We start from the raw sequence: 18,221 nt of genomic DNA on the forward strand, positions 1-18,221 counted from the left end.
GGGTGTCCGAAGAGGGAGCTGGATGGAGGGAGATAAAGTCATCTGGGGAAGGACAAGTCAGGACATAGCGGCCCTTGTGGGCACTTTCCCTCCTGCAGCTGCAGCAGCCCCTGGGGCTGACTTGGCCGGTGGTGTTGATCTGGGGTAAAGATGCCGAGAAGCTGATGGAGTTTGTGTACAAGAACCGAAAGGCCCATGTTAGGATTGAGCTGAAGGAGCCCCCAACCTGGGTAAGCACACTAGATTGCCAGACCCTGCCCTCGCACCCGTGCTCACTGCCACTGTGTCCCGTGGCAGCTCCCATCGAGAGCCCCCAGACTCCTGGAGCTAAAGAGAATTTAGAAACCCTATATAGTTCAACTTTATCCACCAGCTGTGTGCCTCTGGACAAGTTTCTTCCCCCTCTGGGCTGCATCTGCGGAATGAGTTGATTTGGCCAGCTGAGTTCTAAAGCTGTTTTCAGTTCTGCGGTTTCATGGCACAGAGTAGCAGAACCATAATGAAACCCTGGCCCCCTAGCCCCTGACACCCTGGCTGGTGTTTCTCCACCAGCTAGAAACCTCACCCAGCCGCTCACTGGGTGGCTTTCACTTTGCAGAGGGATCCTTTTCCTCTTCTTCCCAAGCACACAGGCCTTCAGATAGTACCTCTCACAGCTGACACCTGGAGGACCCTCTCCTATGACTGACCTTGGACAGACAGGGACCACCTAACCCCACCTGAGGCTCCTCCCCACCTCATCCCCTCTGCTGGAAGACTCATGGAGATCTCTAGCCCTCACCCTCCTGAGCACCTGAATTTCTCCCAAACTGGCCCTTCCAGAAACATGACTCTTTCCATCTCTGCTCACTCCTCCAGCCAGATTATGATGTGTGGATCCTCCTGACGGTGGTGGGCACCATCTTTGTAGTCATCCTGGCTTCAGTGCTGCGTATCCGATGCCGCCCCCCCCACAGCAGGCCGGTGAGCAGGGCGGGCTCCCTGGTGGAGCTGGCATGTTTATGTGTGTGGGAGGGCAATGAGCAGGAAGGGAAAAGTGAGGAAAGAAGATGCCTTTATGCTCTCGAAATAGTTTACATCTAAAGGCCCTGGCACCTGACTTGCTGATCCCCGGCAGCCTCTCCACAGAGGCTTGCCCATCATTTATTTATTCAGCAAACACAGAGAGCTCCTAGTAGGGGCCAGGCACTGTTCCAGGTACTGGGGATTGTGCAGTGAACAAACAGACAGAAGATCCCTCAGGGAGCTTTCATTCTAATGGGAAGAGACAGACAATAAACAAAATAAATAAGTAAAATATGTAGTGTTTTAGATGGTGTCATGTTCCAGGGAGAAAAATAAAATGGAAGAGGGAAAATGGAATGTGAAAGGACAGAGTTAATTTTTATTAAAAAAAATTTTTTTTGTAATGTTTATTTTTGAGAGAGAGAGAGTAGGAGCAGGGGTGGGGGAGGGGGAGAGAGAGGGAGAGACATAGAAATCGAAATGCTGTCAGCACAGAGCCTGACGCGGGGCTTGAACTCACGAACTGTGAGATCATGACCTGAGCTGAAGTTGGATGCTTAACCAACTGAGCCACCCAGGTGCCCTGGACAGAATTAATTTTTAAAAGCAAAGCCAGAGAAGCCCTCATTGAGAGGATGACATTTACAGGAAAGACCCTAAATGGGTGAGCAGGTGTTATGTACAGAAATCTGGGGAGAGTATGATTGAGACAAAGAACACGGTAAGGGCAAAGGCCTTGAGGCAAAAGCGTGCCCAATATGTCTGAGTTACAGCAAGGGGGCCATGTGGCTGGAGTAGAGTGAGTGAGAGGACAGAGCAGGAGGTGAGGGCAGAGGGTTCATGGGGGCCCAGCTTACTGGACTGTTTAGGCCATTGGTAGACTGTATTTTTTTTACTCTGGGTGAAATGGAAGCTATTGGACCATTTTGAGCAGCAGTAGTACGATTGTTGTAAGAGGGTAGGATGGCTATGTGGTGGGGTGGTTAATGGGATTAGGAATTCAGTTTGATGAGCCTATTAGAGATCCAACCAAAGATGTCAAGCGGCAGTTGGATGAAAAATTTCTCTCATGGGTCATCAAGGAAAAGAAAGCTTGATGATATGAATGGGGGATGGGGCGGGAGGGGCTTGGCCTGCTGGGCAGAGCCATGTATGAGCTTGAAGGGGACAAACTCATAGGGGAAGCCAATCAGCCATGTGATCTAACTGGGAGACTGGGAGCCAAGCACAAACCTGAGGGCCAGGGGTGAGGGAGGAGGAGCCCTTGCCCTATTCTGAGGCCCATCCCTCTTCTCAGGATCCCCTTCAACAGCGAACAGCCTGGGCCATCAGCCAGCTGGCCACCAGGAGGTACCGGGCCAGCTGCAGGAGGGCTCGGGCTGAGTGGCCAGACTCAAGTAGCAGCTGTAGCTCAGCCCCTGTGTGTGCCATTTGCCTGGAGGAGTTCTCTGAGGGCCAGGTAAGGTGGGGCTGGCGGGCGACCCCTGTAACCAGGCTGGGGAGGGTAGCTGGACTTTGGGAGGCTGGAGGAGGCACTCGGGCAGGTGTGGGTGCTCTGCCTCTTGCATGAGGCAGAGGTAGGGGACAGCCCTGAGGTCTGGTTATTTTCCTGGTTTTCCAGGGAAAGGCAACTATTGTTTGTTGAATACATACCACGTGTCAGGATCTGCAGTGGGTGCTTTAGATGCATTATCTCATTTTAGCCTCATGACAATGCAGGGTGGGGGTAGATTAGTTTTTCATACTCATTTTATTTATTATCATTATTTTTTAATGTTCTATTTATTTCTAAGAGAGAGAGAGAGAGAGCATGAGCAGGGGAGGGTCGGATCGAGAGGGAGGCACAGAATCCAGAACAGGCTCCAGGCTCTGAGCCAGCTGTCAGCACAGAGCCCAACACAGGGCCTGAACCCACAAACCGTGAGATCATGACCTGAGCCGAAGTCGGACGCTTAACCGACTGAACCACCCAGGCGCCCTACTTTTTCATACTCATTTTAGAGCAGAGAACTAGAGCATTTCTGTTAAGAAACTTGCCCAAGGTCATGCAGCTAAGTGGCAAAATCCAGGTTTACCAGACACCAAAGCCCTTACTCTTTCTATTCTACTATGGGCTATTTTATAAGCTGAGGGCAAAAGGGAGAGGCCAGCGGGAGTCGGGGAAATCCTGGTTACAGATAACTTTGGTTTGGACCCCCTTGTTTTCTCCAGGAGCTACGGGTCATTTCCTGCCTCCATGAGTTCCATCGAGTGTGTGTAGACCCCTGGCTACATCAGCATCGGACCTGCCCTCTCTGCATGTTCAACATCGTAGGTAGGAGGTGGGCCAAGTACTCCCCTATGTGCAGGCAGATGGGTCTAGAACAAGACTGTTCTCTGAGGGACGGTTTTGCTTTGAAGCGGAGGAGAAAGCAGGTCTGCTGTAATAGTTCTTTAAGCTGTGCACTGCTCAAGAGGGCTTGTGTGAAGCAGAGGGCCATTCATATCCTCCATATCTTCATTACTTTAAACATTGTGTCTTTATGACAACTTTGCTGATTCTAAACCTGGGTGGTTTGTATATTTATCATTCCGATTTTCTAGGAATAAAGTGTCTTATTCTAACACAGCCAGGGTATTATGAAAACCCTGTAAAAGATGAAAGTGAAGTGAGGAAAGAGAGCCTTTTTTCTAATTTACCCAAAGGTGCACTCTGGGCTGGTGGTGGCCCTGGGTCAAAGAGCCCCACGTGGGCTGATGGCAGGAGCAGGGATGGACATACGCACTGGAGCTCCCAGGGAGACAGACGGACTGGAAGGAGCCAGGGCGTCCCAGGGCACAGGCAGATTAGGAATGTCCTCGGTCCCTCAACTCTGACCGAACACACAGGTGTTCAGATAGGTACGCTACAGCCACGCTTTTCTGAATGCACCCTCTATAGGTTTGTATAGTCAAACACCCATGCTCTTGGTTCTTTTTTCCAGAGGGAGATTCGTTTTCCCAGTCCCTGGGACACTCTCGGTCTTACCAAGAACCAGGCCGGAGACTCCACCTCATCCGCCAGCATCCCGGCCATGCCCACTACCACCTACCTGCTGCCTACCTTTTGGGCCCTTCCCGGAGTGCAGTGGCTCGGCCCCCACGACCTGGTCCCTTCCCAACCTCCCAGGAGCCAGGCCCGGGCCCCCGGCACCACCGTCTCCCCAGAGCCGCACATCCCCGGGCTCCGGGCGAGCAGCAGCGCCTGGCGATGGCCCAGCACCCCTATGCTCAGGGCTGGGGAGTGAGCCGTCTCCGATGTACCTCGCAGCACCTCTCTGCTTGCCCAGCACCCCCACGCCGGGCCAGGCCTCACGACAGCAGCGGCTCTGGAGAAAGCTACCGCACAGAACGCAGTGGCTACATGGCCGACGGGCCTGCCAGCGACTCCAGTTCGGGGCCTTGTCATGGTTCTTCAAGTGACTCAGTGGTCAACTGCACAGACGTCAGTCTGCAGGGCATCCACGGCAGCAGTTCTACCTTCCGCAGCTCCCTGAGCAGTGACTTTGACCCCTTGGTATACTGCAGCCCTGAAGGGGAGCCCCAGGGGGCGGAGACTCAGCCTAGTGTGACCTCTCGGCCCCGTTCTTTGGACTCAGTGGTACCCACAGGAGAAAGCCAGGTTTCCAGCCATGTCCACTACCACCGCCACCGGCACCACCACTATAAAAAGCGCTTCCAGTGGCAGGGCCGGAAGCCTGGCCCAGAAACTGGGATGTCCCAGTCCAGGCCTGCCATTCCTCGGACACAGCCCCAGCCCCAGCTGCCTTCCCCTGATCCGCAAGCTGGCAGATCCAACCCAGCTGCTCCTTCAGGACAGCTCCCCAGTCCACAACGGCCCAAGGCCCTCATCGAGGCAGCCTCAGGCCCAGCCGACGCCTCCAGCCCCAGTCCCAGCAGCCTCTTCCACTTGCAGAAATCCAGCCTCCCTGTTCGACATCCACAGAGGAAAAGGCGGGGGTGCCTCTCAGAGCCCACCCCAGCGTCTCGGCCCCAGGACTTGTCTGCACACCCAGCTTGCCAGGTTTTTCCCCATTATGCTACCAGCTTGGCATACCCTTGGTCCCCAGAGGCCCATCCATTGATCTTTGGACCTCCAGGCCTGGACAGGAGGCTGCTACCAGAAACCCCAGGCCCTTGTTACACAAGTTCACAGCCAGTGTGGTTGTGTCTGACTCCACGCCAGTCCCTGGAACCACACCCACATGGGGAGGAGCCTTCCGAATGGAGTTCTGGCACCCTGGAGGGCAGGCCATGCCCTTACCCCCACTGCCAGGTGCCACCAGCCCAGCCTGGTGAGTTTTCAGGGGGAGAGGGTGTGGTGGAGAGAGGATATGGGGGTATTGCAGGTTGGGTAAAGTCAGCCAACTAGGGGTTGACAGAAGCTGAGAAGGGTACAGTGGAGTGACATTCAAAATAATGAACAACAGGCACAGCACAGGGTGCTGGCTGAAGCACTCTGCCAGCCAGGCATTACTCCTTTATTTGCCAGATCACAGGGTGGTCTCAGGGGCAATACAGCATGGATGAAACATCAGAAATCCGGCACTTGGGGTTGTTTGGGACAACAGCTCCAGTGTAATTGTTCCAATATTTTAATAATTAGTAAAGCTGTATCAGTGCATACAGTTCAATTATTAGCTTTAAATACAAAGAAGGCCAAGAAATGATCCTTCGTCTTGAGGAGAGCATGGAGGATTACTGATATCCATAATTCTAGGCAGTATGAGGTGTTGAGGAGAAATAATTGCAAATATCCGTAATCCTAGGCCATATGAGAAGAGCTATGTAAATGAAAAGGAAGGAAGGGAGGGAGGGAGGAAACGGAAAAGGAAAAAGAAAAAAAGATCACGGGTGGTTCTCAGTGACCCTGTGAGTTCTTAGGTTTTCTCCTTTCCCTCTGGGGGTAAACAAACAACTAAGGCTTGCCTTCTAAGCATCCTTGTTAATAAGACTGACCTCATTTTCCTGGGGCCTCACTACATCCCTGATACTGTATTACAACCAATGGTGATAATGTAAATCCTTAACTTTAACTTGGGTTTTTTTTGCTCAAATTCTCCTCTTCCTCCTCAAGAGCCCCCTACATTTCCCCCATTTTCTCCCATAGTGTGGATGACACAGTTATTTGCCTACAGCTATCACTAGGCACCCCAAAACGGAATCAGAAGGTCCTGAAACATAAGACTTCACAGTCCAGGAACCCTACAGTTAAGACCTAGAGCTATTATCATTCATTCATTCATTCACTTCTTCCCTCCTTTTTGCTTCCTGCATTGTATGCTTGCTGTATGCTAGGTTCTAGGCTAGGCTCTGAGGACATGGAACTTGTCAACCAGGAGATCCAGGTCTGTGGGGTCACAGGCATGTAAACGGTTACAGTAGAGAAAATAATTGCTTCCAGAGAGCTAGGTAAAGCAAACTTTGGCTATGTGTTTGATGACTCCATTTGGACCCTGTCGTGTGCTGCTGGTCCCAGACCACCACCTCCCCTCTCTCCCATACTCAGGACCAGTTTCAATGCCTCCCTCTTCCCTGTTCCTCAAATCCAATCAGTGCCAGGTTCTGTTAAATGTATCCTTTTTTTACCTTCTTCAGAACTGATGGCCTCTGCCCACATCTTAGATGCAGCCTAAAGATGGAAGCAGGAGCCTCCTAGCTCTTCCATCCCCTCTTAGAGGGCCATGAAGGCCGGGCACTGTACATACAGTGTTGTGTCCTGTGGAGTCGTGCAGCAGTTACCCGCTCACATACTGCTGCCAGGCTTATTATCCTCAAATAAACTGTCCAGAAATTTCCAAATGCTCTCTTTTGTCCACAGTGAAAACAAACCCCAACCTGGTTTGGCCTTAAAGGCTCTACCACCAGCTAGCCCCATCTTCCTTCCCAGCCTTACTTTTCACTCTTCACCTTCCTGTTCTTCCCTGTTCCATGCTTTCACCAAATCAAGTAAATACTTCTTGCAGTCCCTATAGCCCAGAATACTCTGTTGCCTTATGATTCCCATAAATGGAATTCTTACCTATTTCTGCAGGACCAGCTCATTTATCTTCACCTTCAGGAAGCCCTTCCTGATTGCTCCACTGGAACATGTTCTGCCCCCTTCCCAGGAAAGGTCTTAGGACCCAGTCCTGTCCCACTGACAGGATTTCCCCTTGCACACACACCTTCTCTTCTACAAGACTGTCAGGTCCAGCTTATTCTTTTTGGTCTTTTATTTGGTGCATGGTAACAGGCTAGATTCATGAGTGCTTAATAAGTATTAATTGGGTTAATGAATGAATAGTAAGTGTCTGTAACACACCAGTTGCTATATATGTTTCTCTTTCTCTTTTTTTCCCTCTCCCCTGTTTCCCAACAGGAGCTCTTCCCCACTTTTGATCTAATTGCCCCTCTGGACACATTTCCCGCTCCCCACCCTGTGCGGTTCGCTGCCAGCCATATTGTCTTGCATGTGGAACAAGCAAGAGGGTGGTCTGATCCTCAGTGACCTCTTTCTTCCTCTCTAAACGCAGGCTCGGAGGAGGAGCTTGAGGAGCTGTGTGAACAGGCTGTGTGAGATGCGCAGACTTCGCTTCAACCAACAGTGTGCTGTGGCTGCCTCGGGGCCCTATCTGGCACAGAGTCCTGCTCCTGAGGGAAGAAAGGACCTTGAAAAACACCCCTCTTTTTTTCGCCATACTTCCTGGAACTTCTGGAAGAGGGGTGGTGATGGCGGGTGGCAGGAGGTGTTCCCCGTTCCCAGCTCCGGACCCTGCATGCAGAACGCACCTGCAGGGCAGCAAGTCTGTGTCCAGCCTGGCAACCAGCTACTGCCTGTGTGGGCTGGCTCCTGAAGGGAGAGCAGGAAGCTAGGTATGGGTAGTTAGGTGTTACAAAGGTGCTGCTCCTTTCCCCGACCCTGCAGGTCTTCCGCATCCCAAGGCTCATGTGCATACCTGCCAATGGGTCCTTCTTACCTCCTTTCTTGGGTGAGTCCTGCACACCAGCTTTGACTCCTCGGTAAAGCTGCTGCATCAGCAGCAACCTGGCTTTTATCATTTTCCTTCTTTGCAAAAGGATCAAGAACATAGGTGAGCCCTGAGCCCTAAAAAGGGGAGCTCTGTAGCTTCTCCAGGCAGTGCCTGCCCTGGTGCGTAAGGGAGAATGTTCTTCCCTTCTTGTTCTTAATTGTCAGATCCACTGTATTAAGTCAGAGAGGAGGCTGTGGGAAGCCAGGGTGTGGAGTAGTGTCCCAGAAGTGGTCCGGCACCATGAAGAACCTGGGATGGAGCCTCTGACTTTCGAACTCCCTTGTCTCTCCAGCAACTCCCAGTTCCTCTGGATGTTGGGGGTGGTGGTAGTGGGGAAGAAATAATTCTTTCCTAGAGATTGCCTATCTCAAAGTCCCCAAGTAGATGGAAGGAAGAGGATTTCTGCTGAAGTTCATCTAGAAAAGGGAGGATGGAATGAAGGTAGAAAAGGCATAATTACAGCTGAACAAGAACAATGAATCTGGGGGTCTTCTCTCAGAGCTGGCATGGGGAACAGGGGAAAACAAAGGAAAAGCAAAGTGGGACATTTGGGTTTAGATGGCCCCAAGGCCCAGCTTCCCATTATGAGCCATACAGGCCAGGGGTGCCCAGGAAGGTGTGCATGCAGGACATCTTGCCTGGGTAGCTGGTACCGAGTGGCAAGAGCTGAGGGGCCTCCTGAGGGTGACATTCACCCCAGGGCAGCTTGACCATTGCTGGCTCCTCAGGCATTATCCCATTTGGAATGTGAATGTGGGAGCAAAGTGGGCACAGGACCCTACCTGGGTAGGGATCTTCTTCCCTCAAAGTCAGTGGGGAACTAGCACCTACCTAAGCACCCACATGGGTATTTATATCTGAACCAGACAGAAAGACGCTTGAATCAGGCACTATGTTGAGAAATGTATTTATTTGCTAATATATTTATCCATAAATGCGGTCTGGTCTTGTGGTTTTGTTCTCTCATGACTATCACTCAGGGTAACAACTTCATCTTCTCCATTGACAGAAATGAATTATTTCTGGTATCAGAGGCGAGGCTCTGATTTACGAAAGGACAGGACAGAGTGGTAGACTAGGTAATAAGAACTGGTTAAGCCCCTGAAAATATGGTTTAGTGAGATAAGGGAAGGGGGAAGCATGACTAGATTCTCACTGTGGTCCAGTTGTTAATCAGACTTTATTGTACCTTTTACTTCACACACTCTTATGATGCTTCAGTGACTTTGTGACCTCTGTGCCTCACTTTTTTCCACCCATAAAAAGGCCTACTTCACAGAATCACGGCAGGGCTCCTGTGAGATAAGCGTGAAAGCATGTTTGGAAAATATCCAGTGACGGGGAACATTCTAACCCCAGTCACAGAACCCATCTGAACACCACATGGCATGGGTGCAAGAAGCATGCCCCGCCTTGAAGAAGCTGTGTTTCAGTTGGAAGGCCTGGCTGGAAGGAGAGAACAGTAGGGCCTGAAACTACTTCTATCCCAGAGCTCCAATTCTGACAAACACAAATGACTGTGCTCTGCCTACTCATGGGACTACTGGGAAGATCATGAGCTGGTGCTGTGTTGGTATGAATTCCACAGAGCCTGGCGCAGCCTCTGCTCTCATCCTCACCAAGCACATTTCCCCAGTCTGCTTCTCCAGGAAAGGTTTCAGAGGGGGTGGTCACTGTCTGTTGCCCAGTTTTGAACAGGAGAGAAAAGAAGCACCTAGCTTGCTATAGGGTGANAGAGATGCACGAAACTTAAATTTTCAGCTGGAACAGGGAAAGTACGGAAAGAGTTTTAAAAATAATAGACCTGGTACCCTCCATCGGCTCCCGAGCCAGCGTTTCCGTGGACGGCGAAGGGAAACCCTATACTCTCAAGAAAGGGGCTGTCCCTGATTTCTTTTCCTCTCTACAGAGATAATCCAGAGGGAGACAGTGGACTCTCTGGCCCTGCGCTTTTAAACCGCGAAGACAAAAAAGAATCTCGGCTGGCACCTGGATCCTCCTGAGGGNGCGAAGCACCGGAAGTGGAATGCTTTCTGGGTAAATCGCTGTTTACTTCCTGCGGCTGAGGAGGCTGTGGCCCAATTCTTTGCTGTCCATTTGTCGGAGAGACGATGGCCCTGGAGACGGTGCCGAAGGACCTCCGGCATCTGCGGGCTTGTTTGCTGTGTTCCCTGGTCAAGGTGTCCTTCGGGGAGCCGGTTGTAGGGGCGATGGGGAGTCAAGGTGGGGGGAAATGTGGAACGGGACTGGGGGATGGCGAAGAGAAAAGTAAAGTCCAGGATCCAAGGGGTTGGCAGGGGATGTGGCAAGCTGCTGGAGGCCATTGTTTAAGTCGGAAGGAGTGCGAATCCTCAGCACAGGTCTGATCCGTAACAGACGTTCAGTGAACTTCTGTTGAAGCCGAAGGCCACTGGGGGTGTCAGAGGAAGGTGGGGATCTGCAGCTGAGGGAGTAGTCAGAGGATGCCTAACCCTGAGGAGACTAGGGGAAGGAGTAGGTAAAACTCAGCTGGTAATAAGAGAGGGAGGACTGTGAGGGTGGAACTCTGGGAATGGGGCTGTGGGAGTGGTGGGTGGAGAATCTGGTGAGACAGAGCCAACGCAGGGAAGCCTCTACTTGACCAGGTAGACGTATGGAGAAAGCTACTTTTTTTTTTTTTTTGGCCTTGTTTATGCTCACTCCTCCCCGCTCTTTTCCCCCTCCTAGACTATAGACCAGTTTGAATATGATGGATGTGACAATTGTGATGCATACCTTCAGATGAAGGGTAACCGGGAGATGGTATATGACTGCACCAGCTCTTCCTTTGACGGGTAAGTCCCATTAGAGTCCTTCTGTACTCCCACCCCCACCGCACCCCACGCCACCAAGTGAATGTGAGGCAGACTTTTGAGACCATAATCCTAGTTGTTCTCAAAGTTGTTTTGAGATACAGTAAGTCCTGTTCCGTCCAGTACAATTGCTACTAGCCATGTGTGGCATTGAGCACTTGAAATGTGGGCTGGTCCAAACTGAGGTTTGCTCAAACTATATAAATACGCTAGGTTGACAAGACTTAGAACGAGAAAAAAGAATGTAAAATACTTTAATTTTTTAAATATTAATTACATGCCAAAGTGATAATTCTTTGGATACACTGGACTAAATGAAATATGTTATTGAAGTTAATGTCACCATTTTGTCTTTACTCATAAACATGGCTACTAGAAAATTTTAAATGACTTGTGTGGTTTTCATTATATTTCTGCTCTACAGTTCTTCGTTATAGACTGTCAGCTTATTGTTGGTAGGGACTATGTTTATCTTGTGCACCATGATTTGGCACAGGGCCTGGAAGGTGGCAGATGGCTAATAAATGTTTGTTGAATGCGTGAAGATCCTTTCTGAAGATGAAGGTAAGGTGCAGTAATGGTAAATTATTGCCCGAAAGCTGTTGCTTTTAGATATGTCTAAGAGAACTTGTAAGAAAAATTTTCCTTTAGTGAGATTGTCCAATGGGGAGAAAGGGAAATGAGAGTAATATAAGTAGCTAGGTCTCCATTTTTTTCCCCAAGGCAGGAGCCAAACGGCAGTATTCTTTGGGGGTTAAAGAGATACCATAAAGTGTCTCTTGGCATCTAGGCCAATTAAGGATTTACACACAAACTGGGCTCAAACCCAGTACTTGCTGAATCTTCAAGATGGGACCAACTCCATCCCTTTGATTTCCTTTAAGAAACTATGAAGGATTGGGCAAAAAAAAATGTTGTTATGGAATCTTACTTTCTGCACATGCAGGTGCACAGTCAGAATCTCAGTCCCTTCGATTATTTGTTCACACTAACAAAATTGCTAATGAATGAATAAAGGGACTCCCATCTATGGGTAAAGTGCTGTGTTGGCTGCTGTGAGGGATGTTAAGTTACACAGTGATGTGTTTACTAGTAAGAGAGAGGCAGTATAAAGTTTGGCATATTGGAGTATTAAAAAAAATTGTTATAAAATGTGTGTGTGACAGAAAATTTACCCTTTTTAAGTGTAGAATTTGGTGGCATTACGTGTATTCACACTGTTGTGCAGCCATGACTACCATCCACCTCCAGAACTTTTTCATCTCCTCATTTCCCCCTCCCCACAGTCCCTGGCAACTACCATTCTACTTTCTTTCTCTATGAACTTGAAGTGTGCTATAGGTGCTTCATATAAGTGGAGTCATACAATATTTTTCCTTTTATAACTGGCTCATTTCACTTGGCCTGGTGTCTTTAAGGTTTATCTGTATTGTAGCATGCATCAGAAGTTTTCTTAAAGCTGAGTAATACCATTTTTGTATATACCACATTTTATCTATTTGTTAATAGACATTTGGGTTGCTTCTGTCTTTTGGCTGTTATGAATAATGCTGCTGTGAAAGTGGCTTTACGAGTATCTGAACAAGTCCCTGCTTTCACTTCTTTGGGGTATATATCCAGAAGTGGAATTGCTGAGTTGTTTTCTGTTTAGTATTTCGAGGAACCGTCAGGCTGTTTTTCATAGTGGCAGCACCGTTCCCAACACTTGTTATTTTTTGTTTTATGTTTTGGTTTTGATAGAAGCTACTCTGTTGGGCGTGGAGTGGTATCTCTGTGGGTTTGATTGTCTTTCCCTAATGATTAGTGATGTTAAATGTCTTTTTATGTACTTACTGGCCATTTGTATATCTTCTTCAAAAAAATGTCCAAGTCCTTTGCCCACTTTTGAACCAGGTTACTTGGCATTTTATTGTTGAGTTGTAGGAGTTATTTGTGTATTCCAGTGCATACTAGGTTTTGGAGAATGGGTAAATAATAAGGCTAATGGAGATCAGAGGAGGGCCAGATGAACTCAGCCAAAGGCAGAGGAGGTAGCATGGGAATCAGGCTCTTAAAGAAGTACAGGATTTTTGAGGAGGTTGAGGTGAGGGGGCATTTTAGAAAAAAGCATTCTAAACAAGGGAATGACTTTAGCAAAATCATGGGGTAGGAAAACCAGGGTATGTTTGGAGAATGGTGGTAATTCTGTTTAGATTAATTCATAAGGTTGGGTAACAGGCATCAGAAGGCTAGATAGAAAGATTGATTGTGAAGGACAGAGGAGAATATAGTTTTGGTCAGGAGAATGGCCTGCATATGTGCCTACCCCAGACCAGTCTGTCAGGTCAGGGCAAGTGTTACCCTACTTAACCACCCTGGAGGATGGGCTCAGTTCCACTCACGGCGTATGGCTAGAATGTAGAATTTGGATGGGGAAGAACCACCCCCCCCCCATAAGAATCCTATATTGTTGCCAAGAGAGGAGGGAGTGGTTATTGAGGAGGTAATCAGCAAATGTCAGTGTATAGAACAGATCTGTCACAGTAGGCAATCACTAAGCATTTGATTGATTCAACGAACGGCAGAAATGACCTCTGTAAGCTTCTGAAAGTACCTGGTGTTTACATGTCAAGCTCAAAAGGTAGGCTTCTGGATCTTCAGTAGCCTTTCTGTTGCTTGTGCTCTAGGACCAGAGGTATCCTAGGAAGAACTATTAGGATAATAAGGAGAGTTAATGTTTATTTAGTACCTACTCTGTGCTAGGTGTTTTGCATTTCTTTGAGTTTCATATGTGTGTTAGGCTGTACAGCTCATTAGAGGTAGATCTTGCCCACGTCTAACTTATTTCTGGCAAGAGGGGTCATTGTTTTTATTCACCCTCCCCCTGTTCACTAAGGCCCAGCCCCCTAGTGGTCCTGTTGGTTGTAATCAGAAAAGCTGGTTTCCCAGGGAGTCTGGGCTAAGGACATTTTTGAGCCTGGTGAAGCTAGTCTTTTGGGGATGATGACTGGCTTGTGATTGGCGGCCAGTACTAACTTTGGATCTGCTTCACAGCATTAGAAGTCCCTTTCCCCTTCTTTCTAGTAGAGACTCAATACTTGGCTTTTTCCTGTGTTTCTTCTCCCAGAACTGTTTTTGCTGGCTGGAAGCAGAGTAACGCGGGCAGTCTCCTCTATCGCTCTTCTCTAGTGGGTGAGGCTTAGCCTGACTTCTCTTTCTTTCCCTTTCCCAGAATCATTGCGATGATGAGTCCAGAGGACAGCTGGGTGTCCAAGTGGCAGCGAGTCAGTAAGTGTCTCCCTTCTTCTCCTGGCCTGGTTGCGTTGTTTCTGTTCCTTGGGTTCAGTGGGGGAGTCTTAAATCACTGGATATGTGTCCTCAGAGAGAAAGATGAGAGTGTCCTGTCCCGTCATTTAACATGGTAACCAAAAGACGTGATTGCTCTTCTCTCAGAGCTGCAGCGTTCTTTCATTTTTAGCTTAAACTTCCATTTGGTCTTTAGACTTGACTTAACTCTCACTGCCATCTCTTTTCTTCTCTCTTAGGTAACTTTAAGCCGGGTGTGTATGCAGTGTCAGTCACTGGTCGCCTACCCCAAGGTAATAATAATCATGATAGCAACCAATATTCATTTACTGTGCCAAGCTCTGAGGCAGTCCTTTTTGTGATGGCACACTCGTCCTCACACTCTGTGAGGGAACTGAGGCACAGAGAGGTGTTAAGTAACTTGTCTGTGGTCACCCTGCTAGTTAAGTAAGGAGGTAGATTTTGAACCCAGGCATTTTGGCTCCAGAACCCTTAGTTTCAGTGACTACTAAGTGTCTTCTGTTTTCCTCCCACTTTTACCAAGTCATGGCCACACACTTGCCCGGCTCTCCAGCGGTAACAAGCCTACCCAGCAGGGTTGGTGATGAGCTGTCTAGGAACTCCACTTTGCTTAGGAACACTTTTCTTCCCACAAAGTGGTAGTGGAGGGACTTTTCTTATCTTCTGGAATCTTCTTCCCTCACAGAGCTGTTTCTTTTCCTGCCACAGGAATTGTGCGAGAGCTGAAAAGCCGAGGAGTGGCCTACAAATCCAGAGACACAGCTATAAAGACCTAGCAAGATGCGTGGCCGCCAGCATCTTGGCCTCTGCCCCACCTCCTGCCTCTGCTTATTTTTTGTTGTGGAACTAAATGGACAGAACTTCAGATCCTCCCCACCATCCAGTTCTGAGACTCAGCAGACTGTTGAGAGCATAGCGTGTCCCTGGGCCATTTTACCTTTGGACTACTGGTGGGGGTGGTTTGAGTTGGTGGATTAGCAGAGACTGAATTGAATGGGAGGTAGGATACTGGTCTTCCTACTCACAGCCCAGGTCTGTGCCTTTACCCATGGGCAAGACTCTGGGTCAGATGCCAATAAACACGAACCTCTAGGAAAGTTCTTAAGCCCATGACAGATGCCTTACCTCCTCCTTCCTTTTACCTGGCCTCAGTAAGAACCCCTTAACCCTGTAAGCACCTTCACAGAGCAGCAGAAGCCCTTCTGCTCTCCACTAGCCATCATTCAGGCCCCAGAGTTGCAGCTTTTCTAGTGTGCTTCCTTGGGTCCTGTTGGAAGGTCTGCTGTCCTGAGTCTAGGCAGCCCCATCATGTGGACTTTTGCTCTCTAGACCTGGCACAGCAGGTGTCCCTTGAAAGAAATCCTGAGGTTTCATAAGTATTCTTTGCCCATTGACCGTGTTTAATACCTCCCCCCCACACACATACACACACTTTTTGTTTTCTTTTTGCTGCTCTTTCTATACCTTAAGCCAGTCAGTGGTGACCGTGGCCCCCTCTCCCCCACCTACTCACATCTGCTGCTTCCTCTTACCCGAGACCCTCAGGTGGCTGCTGGGTCTTGGTCTGGTTAGTTTATGCCTCTGTAGCAGTTGGGCCCGTCCCTCTCTCCTCTGGCCTAGTGGGGGTTTTTGTTATTGGTCAAGACAAGTTATTTGTTTTAATGAAAATTTACCATAAATTCTTATTTACTTAAATTTCCACGAAGATTCCTATCAATATCCCCATTTTGATTGCCTAAGTTTCCTGTTTTCCATCTGTAAAACAATGATAACACTCTGCCCATTTACCTCAGTATTGTGGTGATTAAAGAAATGAAGCAATGTGAAAATTCTAGAACCTTGGTTTTATAAAAGGTAAAATTCACTTACTCTTTTTATTAGTTATTCTTTAATGTATATAGTATGCGCACCGTCACCCAAAATAGTGTGAGAAATGCCCAGAATCACCACTGCAAGCAGAGGTGCCTACGCTAGGGCTTTGTGTATCTTAGCCACCTGGTGTTGCTAGTGAGTCAGCGTCTCCTGTCACCTGTGGCCTGGAATGTGTGGGAAGGAGGGAGAGGTGCTGACTCTCCAGTGACCCCTTCCCACCCTTGTCCTTGGTCCTCGTCCTCTCATGAGCCCGTGGGAAGGAAGCTGGTTGTGGCCCAGCTTGCTCATGTCGCTCACAGATCCTCAAACCAGAGCCATTTTGCTGAGGCTTTCAAGCGCTGAAGGAATGGCCTGTTAACCCCAATTTCAACTGAATTTTTGAAGGATTTCTCCAGCTCAGCAAGCTGAAAGAGCTCAAGGGGTGACAGTTTCTGTTCAGTTTCAATGTGAAAGGATCCTTGGGAAGTAGCCCCACCAGGCCAGCCTTACGTTCTGGAGGGAAGAAGTGGGTTTCAGCAAGAGTGCCTAGGCCATGCAGCCAACACCCAACTTTCACTGGCTTTTCTCAAAAAGTCCCTTGGAAATCCCCGGCTGCTGTCCTGCATGTCTGACCCGGACGTGGCTGCTTGGTGAGAATGGAAACAGTTGTGGGGAGGGGAGGCAGCAGGAGCCGTGCACAAATAACCACACTCCGGCTGCCTCAGCCCCACTCTGAGCTGAGGCCGTAACTGTTAGCCTTGCAGGAAGCGAAAGACACAGGCCCCGATGGCTGTGGGGGAAGGGTGGCCAGTTGCTGGGACCGGATTTCACAGACTTGGTGTCAAGTGGGCCCTGCCTAGAAGCTGCTTCTGAATTCGCTTTCTTGCTTTCTCTGGTCCTCGAGCCCGCTTACAATGCCACTCAGCAGCCCTGACAAGCAATAAAGGTGCGAGAGTCCCATCCCCTGCCGGGAGCCCAAAGAAACTGAAAGAGGGATCTCTGGTTCTTCAAGGCTCCCTGAGAGAGACAGCACTGCCGTGTGAGAGAGAAGCTCTCAGGTGCTGGTGCCACTGCCCTTGTTGCACGTGCATTAGTGCAGTAACCTGCTCCTCGTGCCTGTCAACGGTTCAGCCCCATTCTGACTCCTGAGGTCTACTCACAGCCTTGGTCTCAGTCTCTCGCTCAGTAATTTGGCTTCTCTCTTCAGAAAGCAAGGCTCCTCCTCCCTAGTTAAACAAACACCCGTGCAGGTCAGAAAAGAGTAGTGACCAGTCTGCCTTCCCCCTTGTCTGCTCATTCCTCATTCTCTACTTCCTACCCACTATTGCCTGTGGGGTAGGCTGGCTAAGCGGCAACGCATTGCTGAATGCAGCCTCCGGTCCTAGGCAGTGATTGGTGGCTGGTAGCACAAAGGTCAGAACATTCTGGTCTGAAGCCTTCCCCAAGAGTAATGGGGATGACCTGGGGAGGGTTAAGCTCAGGTTAGGCTCTTTAGGTTTGGCCTCATTTCCTCTGGACATGGCCACTACCTTCCAACTCCAAGCCTGTCTATAATCTGCCGTTCACTTTTTTTTTTTTTAATGTTTTATTTCTATTTGAGAGAGAGAGAGATCATGAGCAGGGAAGGGGCACAGAGAGAGGGAGACACAGAATCCAAAGCAGACTCCAGGCTGCTCTGAACTGTCAGCACAGAGCCCGGATGCAGGGCTCAAATCCATGAGCAGTGAGACCATGACCTGAGCCGAAGTCGGATCTCAACCGAGTCACCCAGGTGCCCCACATGCATCTGGCTGGCTCAGTCGAGAGAGCGTGTGACTCTGGATCTCGGGGTTGTGAGTTTGAGCCCCACATTAGTGTAGACAGTACTTAAGTAAACTTAAAAAAACAAAAAACAAAACAAACACAAATTAACCGAAGAGAGGGAGGCAGTCCAGGGAAATGGTCCAGGGAGGTGATCCTTGGGATTTACTCATGGATCCCTATGCAGGACGTTGGGAAACTGGTCCAGCCCTTCTCCAATTCCCTCCTGACTGCATCTTCTTTTCCTCTCCAGCAGGTCTTAGGTATCTGTTGACCTGTGCCTCAGAATTCCCAACCTCTTCTGCTTTTTAACTACCCACCCCCTTCATCTGTAGCCCAATCATGGCACCTTCACATTCCACTGGACACTGAGACTCAAGATGAAAATCTACATACA

The 18,221-nt window shown here is 49.1% G+C and overlaps 2 protein-coding genes across 3 annotated transcripts in view; both read left to right on the forward strand.

Moving 5' to 3' along the window:
- Positions 1 to 8,976, forward strand: part of RNF43 (ring finger protein 43) — a 64,298-nt gene extending 55,322 nt beyond the window's left edge. For both annotated transcript variants that reach the window (XM_077745554.1, XM_077745553.1), the window contains 6 exons: positions 99 to 230; positions 859 to 963; positions 2,303 to 2,464; positions 3,217 to 3,319; positions 3,969 to 5,318; positions 7,539 to 8,976. In XM_077745554.1, coding sequence (XP_077601680.1) covers positions 99 to 230; positions 859 to 963; positions 2,303 to 2,464; positions 3,217 to 3,319; positions 3,969 to 5,318; positions 7,539 to 7,582 — 1,896 coding nt within the window. In that variant the 3' untranslated portion in view covers positions 7,583 to 8,976. The remainder of the gene's footprint in view (positions 1 to 98; positions 231 to 858; positions 964 to 2,302; positions 2,465 to 3,216; positions 3,320 to 3,968; positions 5,319 to 7,538) is intronic.
- Positions 8,977 to 10,067: 1,091 nt separating this feature from the next.
- On the forward strand, positions 10,068 to 16,037 carry SUPT4H1 (SPT4 homolog, DSIF elongation factor subunit). Its single transcript, XM_077745533.1, has 5 exons — positions 10,068 to 10,216; positions 10,743 to 10,849; positions 14,079 to 14,134; positions 14,392 to 14,445; positions 14,882 to 16,037. Exons 1-5 carry the CDS (start codon positions 10,148 to 10,150, stop codon positions 14,947 to 14,949), a joined length of 354 nt encoding a protein of 117 aa, XP_077601659.1. The 5' UTR covers positions 10,068 to 10,147; the 3' UTR covers positions 14,950 to 16,037.
- The last annotated feature ends 2,184 nt before the right edge of the window (positions 16,038 to 18,221 follow it).

Source organism: Crocuta crocuta, unplaced genomic scaffold, assembly GCF_008692635.1.
Source record: "Crocuta crocuta isolate KB4526 unplaced genomic scaffold, BGI_CrCroc_1.0 scaffold333, whole genome shotgun sequence".
Classification (NCBI taxonomy): domain Eukaryota; kingdom Metazoa; phylum Chordata; class Mammalia; order Carnivora; family Hyaenidae; genus Crocuta; species Crocuta crocuta.

What these genes read in the sequence shown, in the direction of transcription:
- SUPT4H1 (XM_077745533.1), top strand. Translation starts at nt 10,148, where the DNA reads ATGGCCCTGGAGACGGTGCCGAAGGACCTCCGGCATCTGCGGGCTTGT. An exon ending in ACCAGCTCTTCCTTTGACGG is followed by an intron (nt 10,850 to 14,078) that starts GTAAGTCCCATT and finishes TCCCTTTCCCAG; the next exon opens with AATCATTGCGATGATGAGTC. An exon ending in GTCCAAGTGGCAGCGAGTCA is followed by an intron (nt 14,135 to 14,391) that starts GTAAGTGTCTCC and finishes CTTCTCTCTTAG; the next exon opens with GTAACTTTAAGCCGGGTGTG.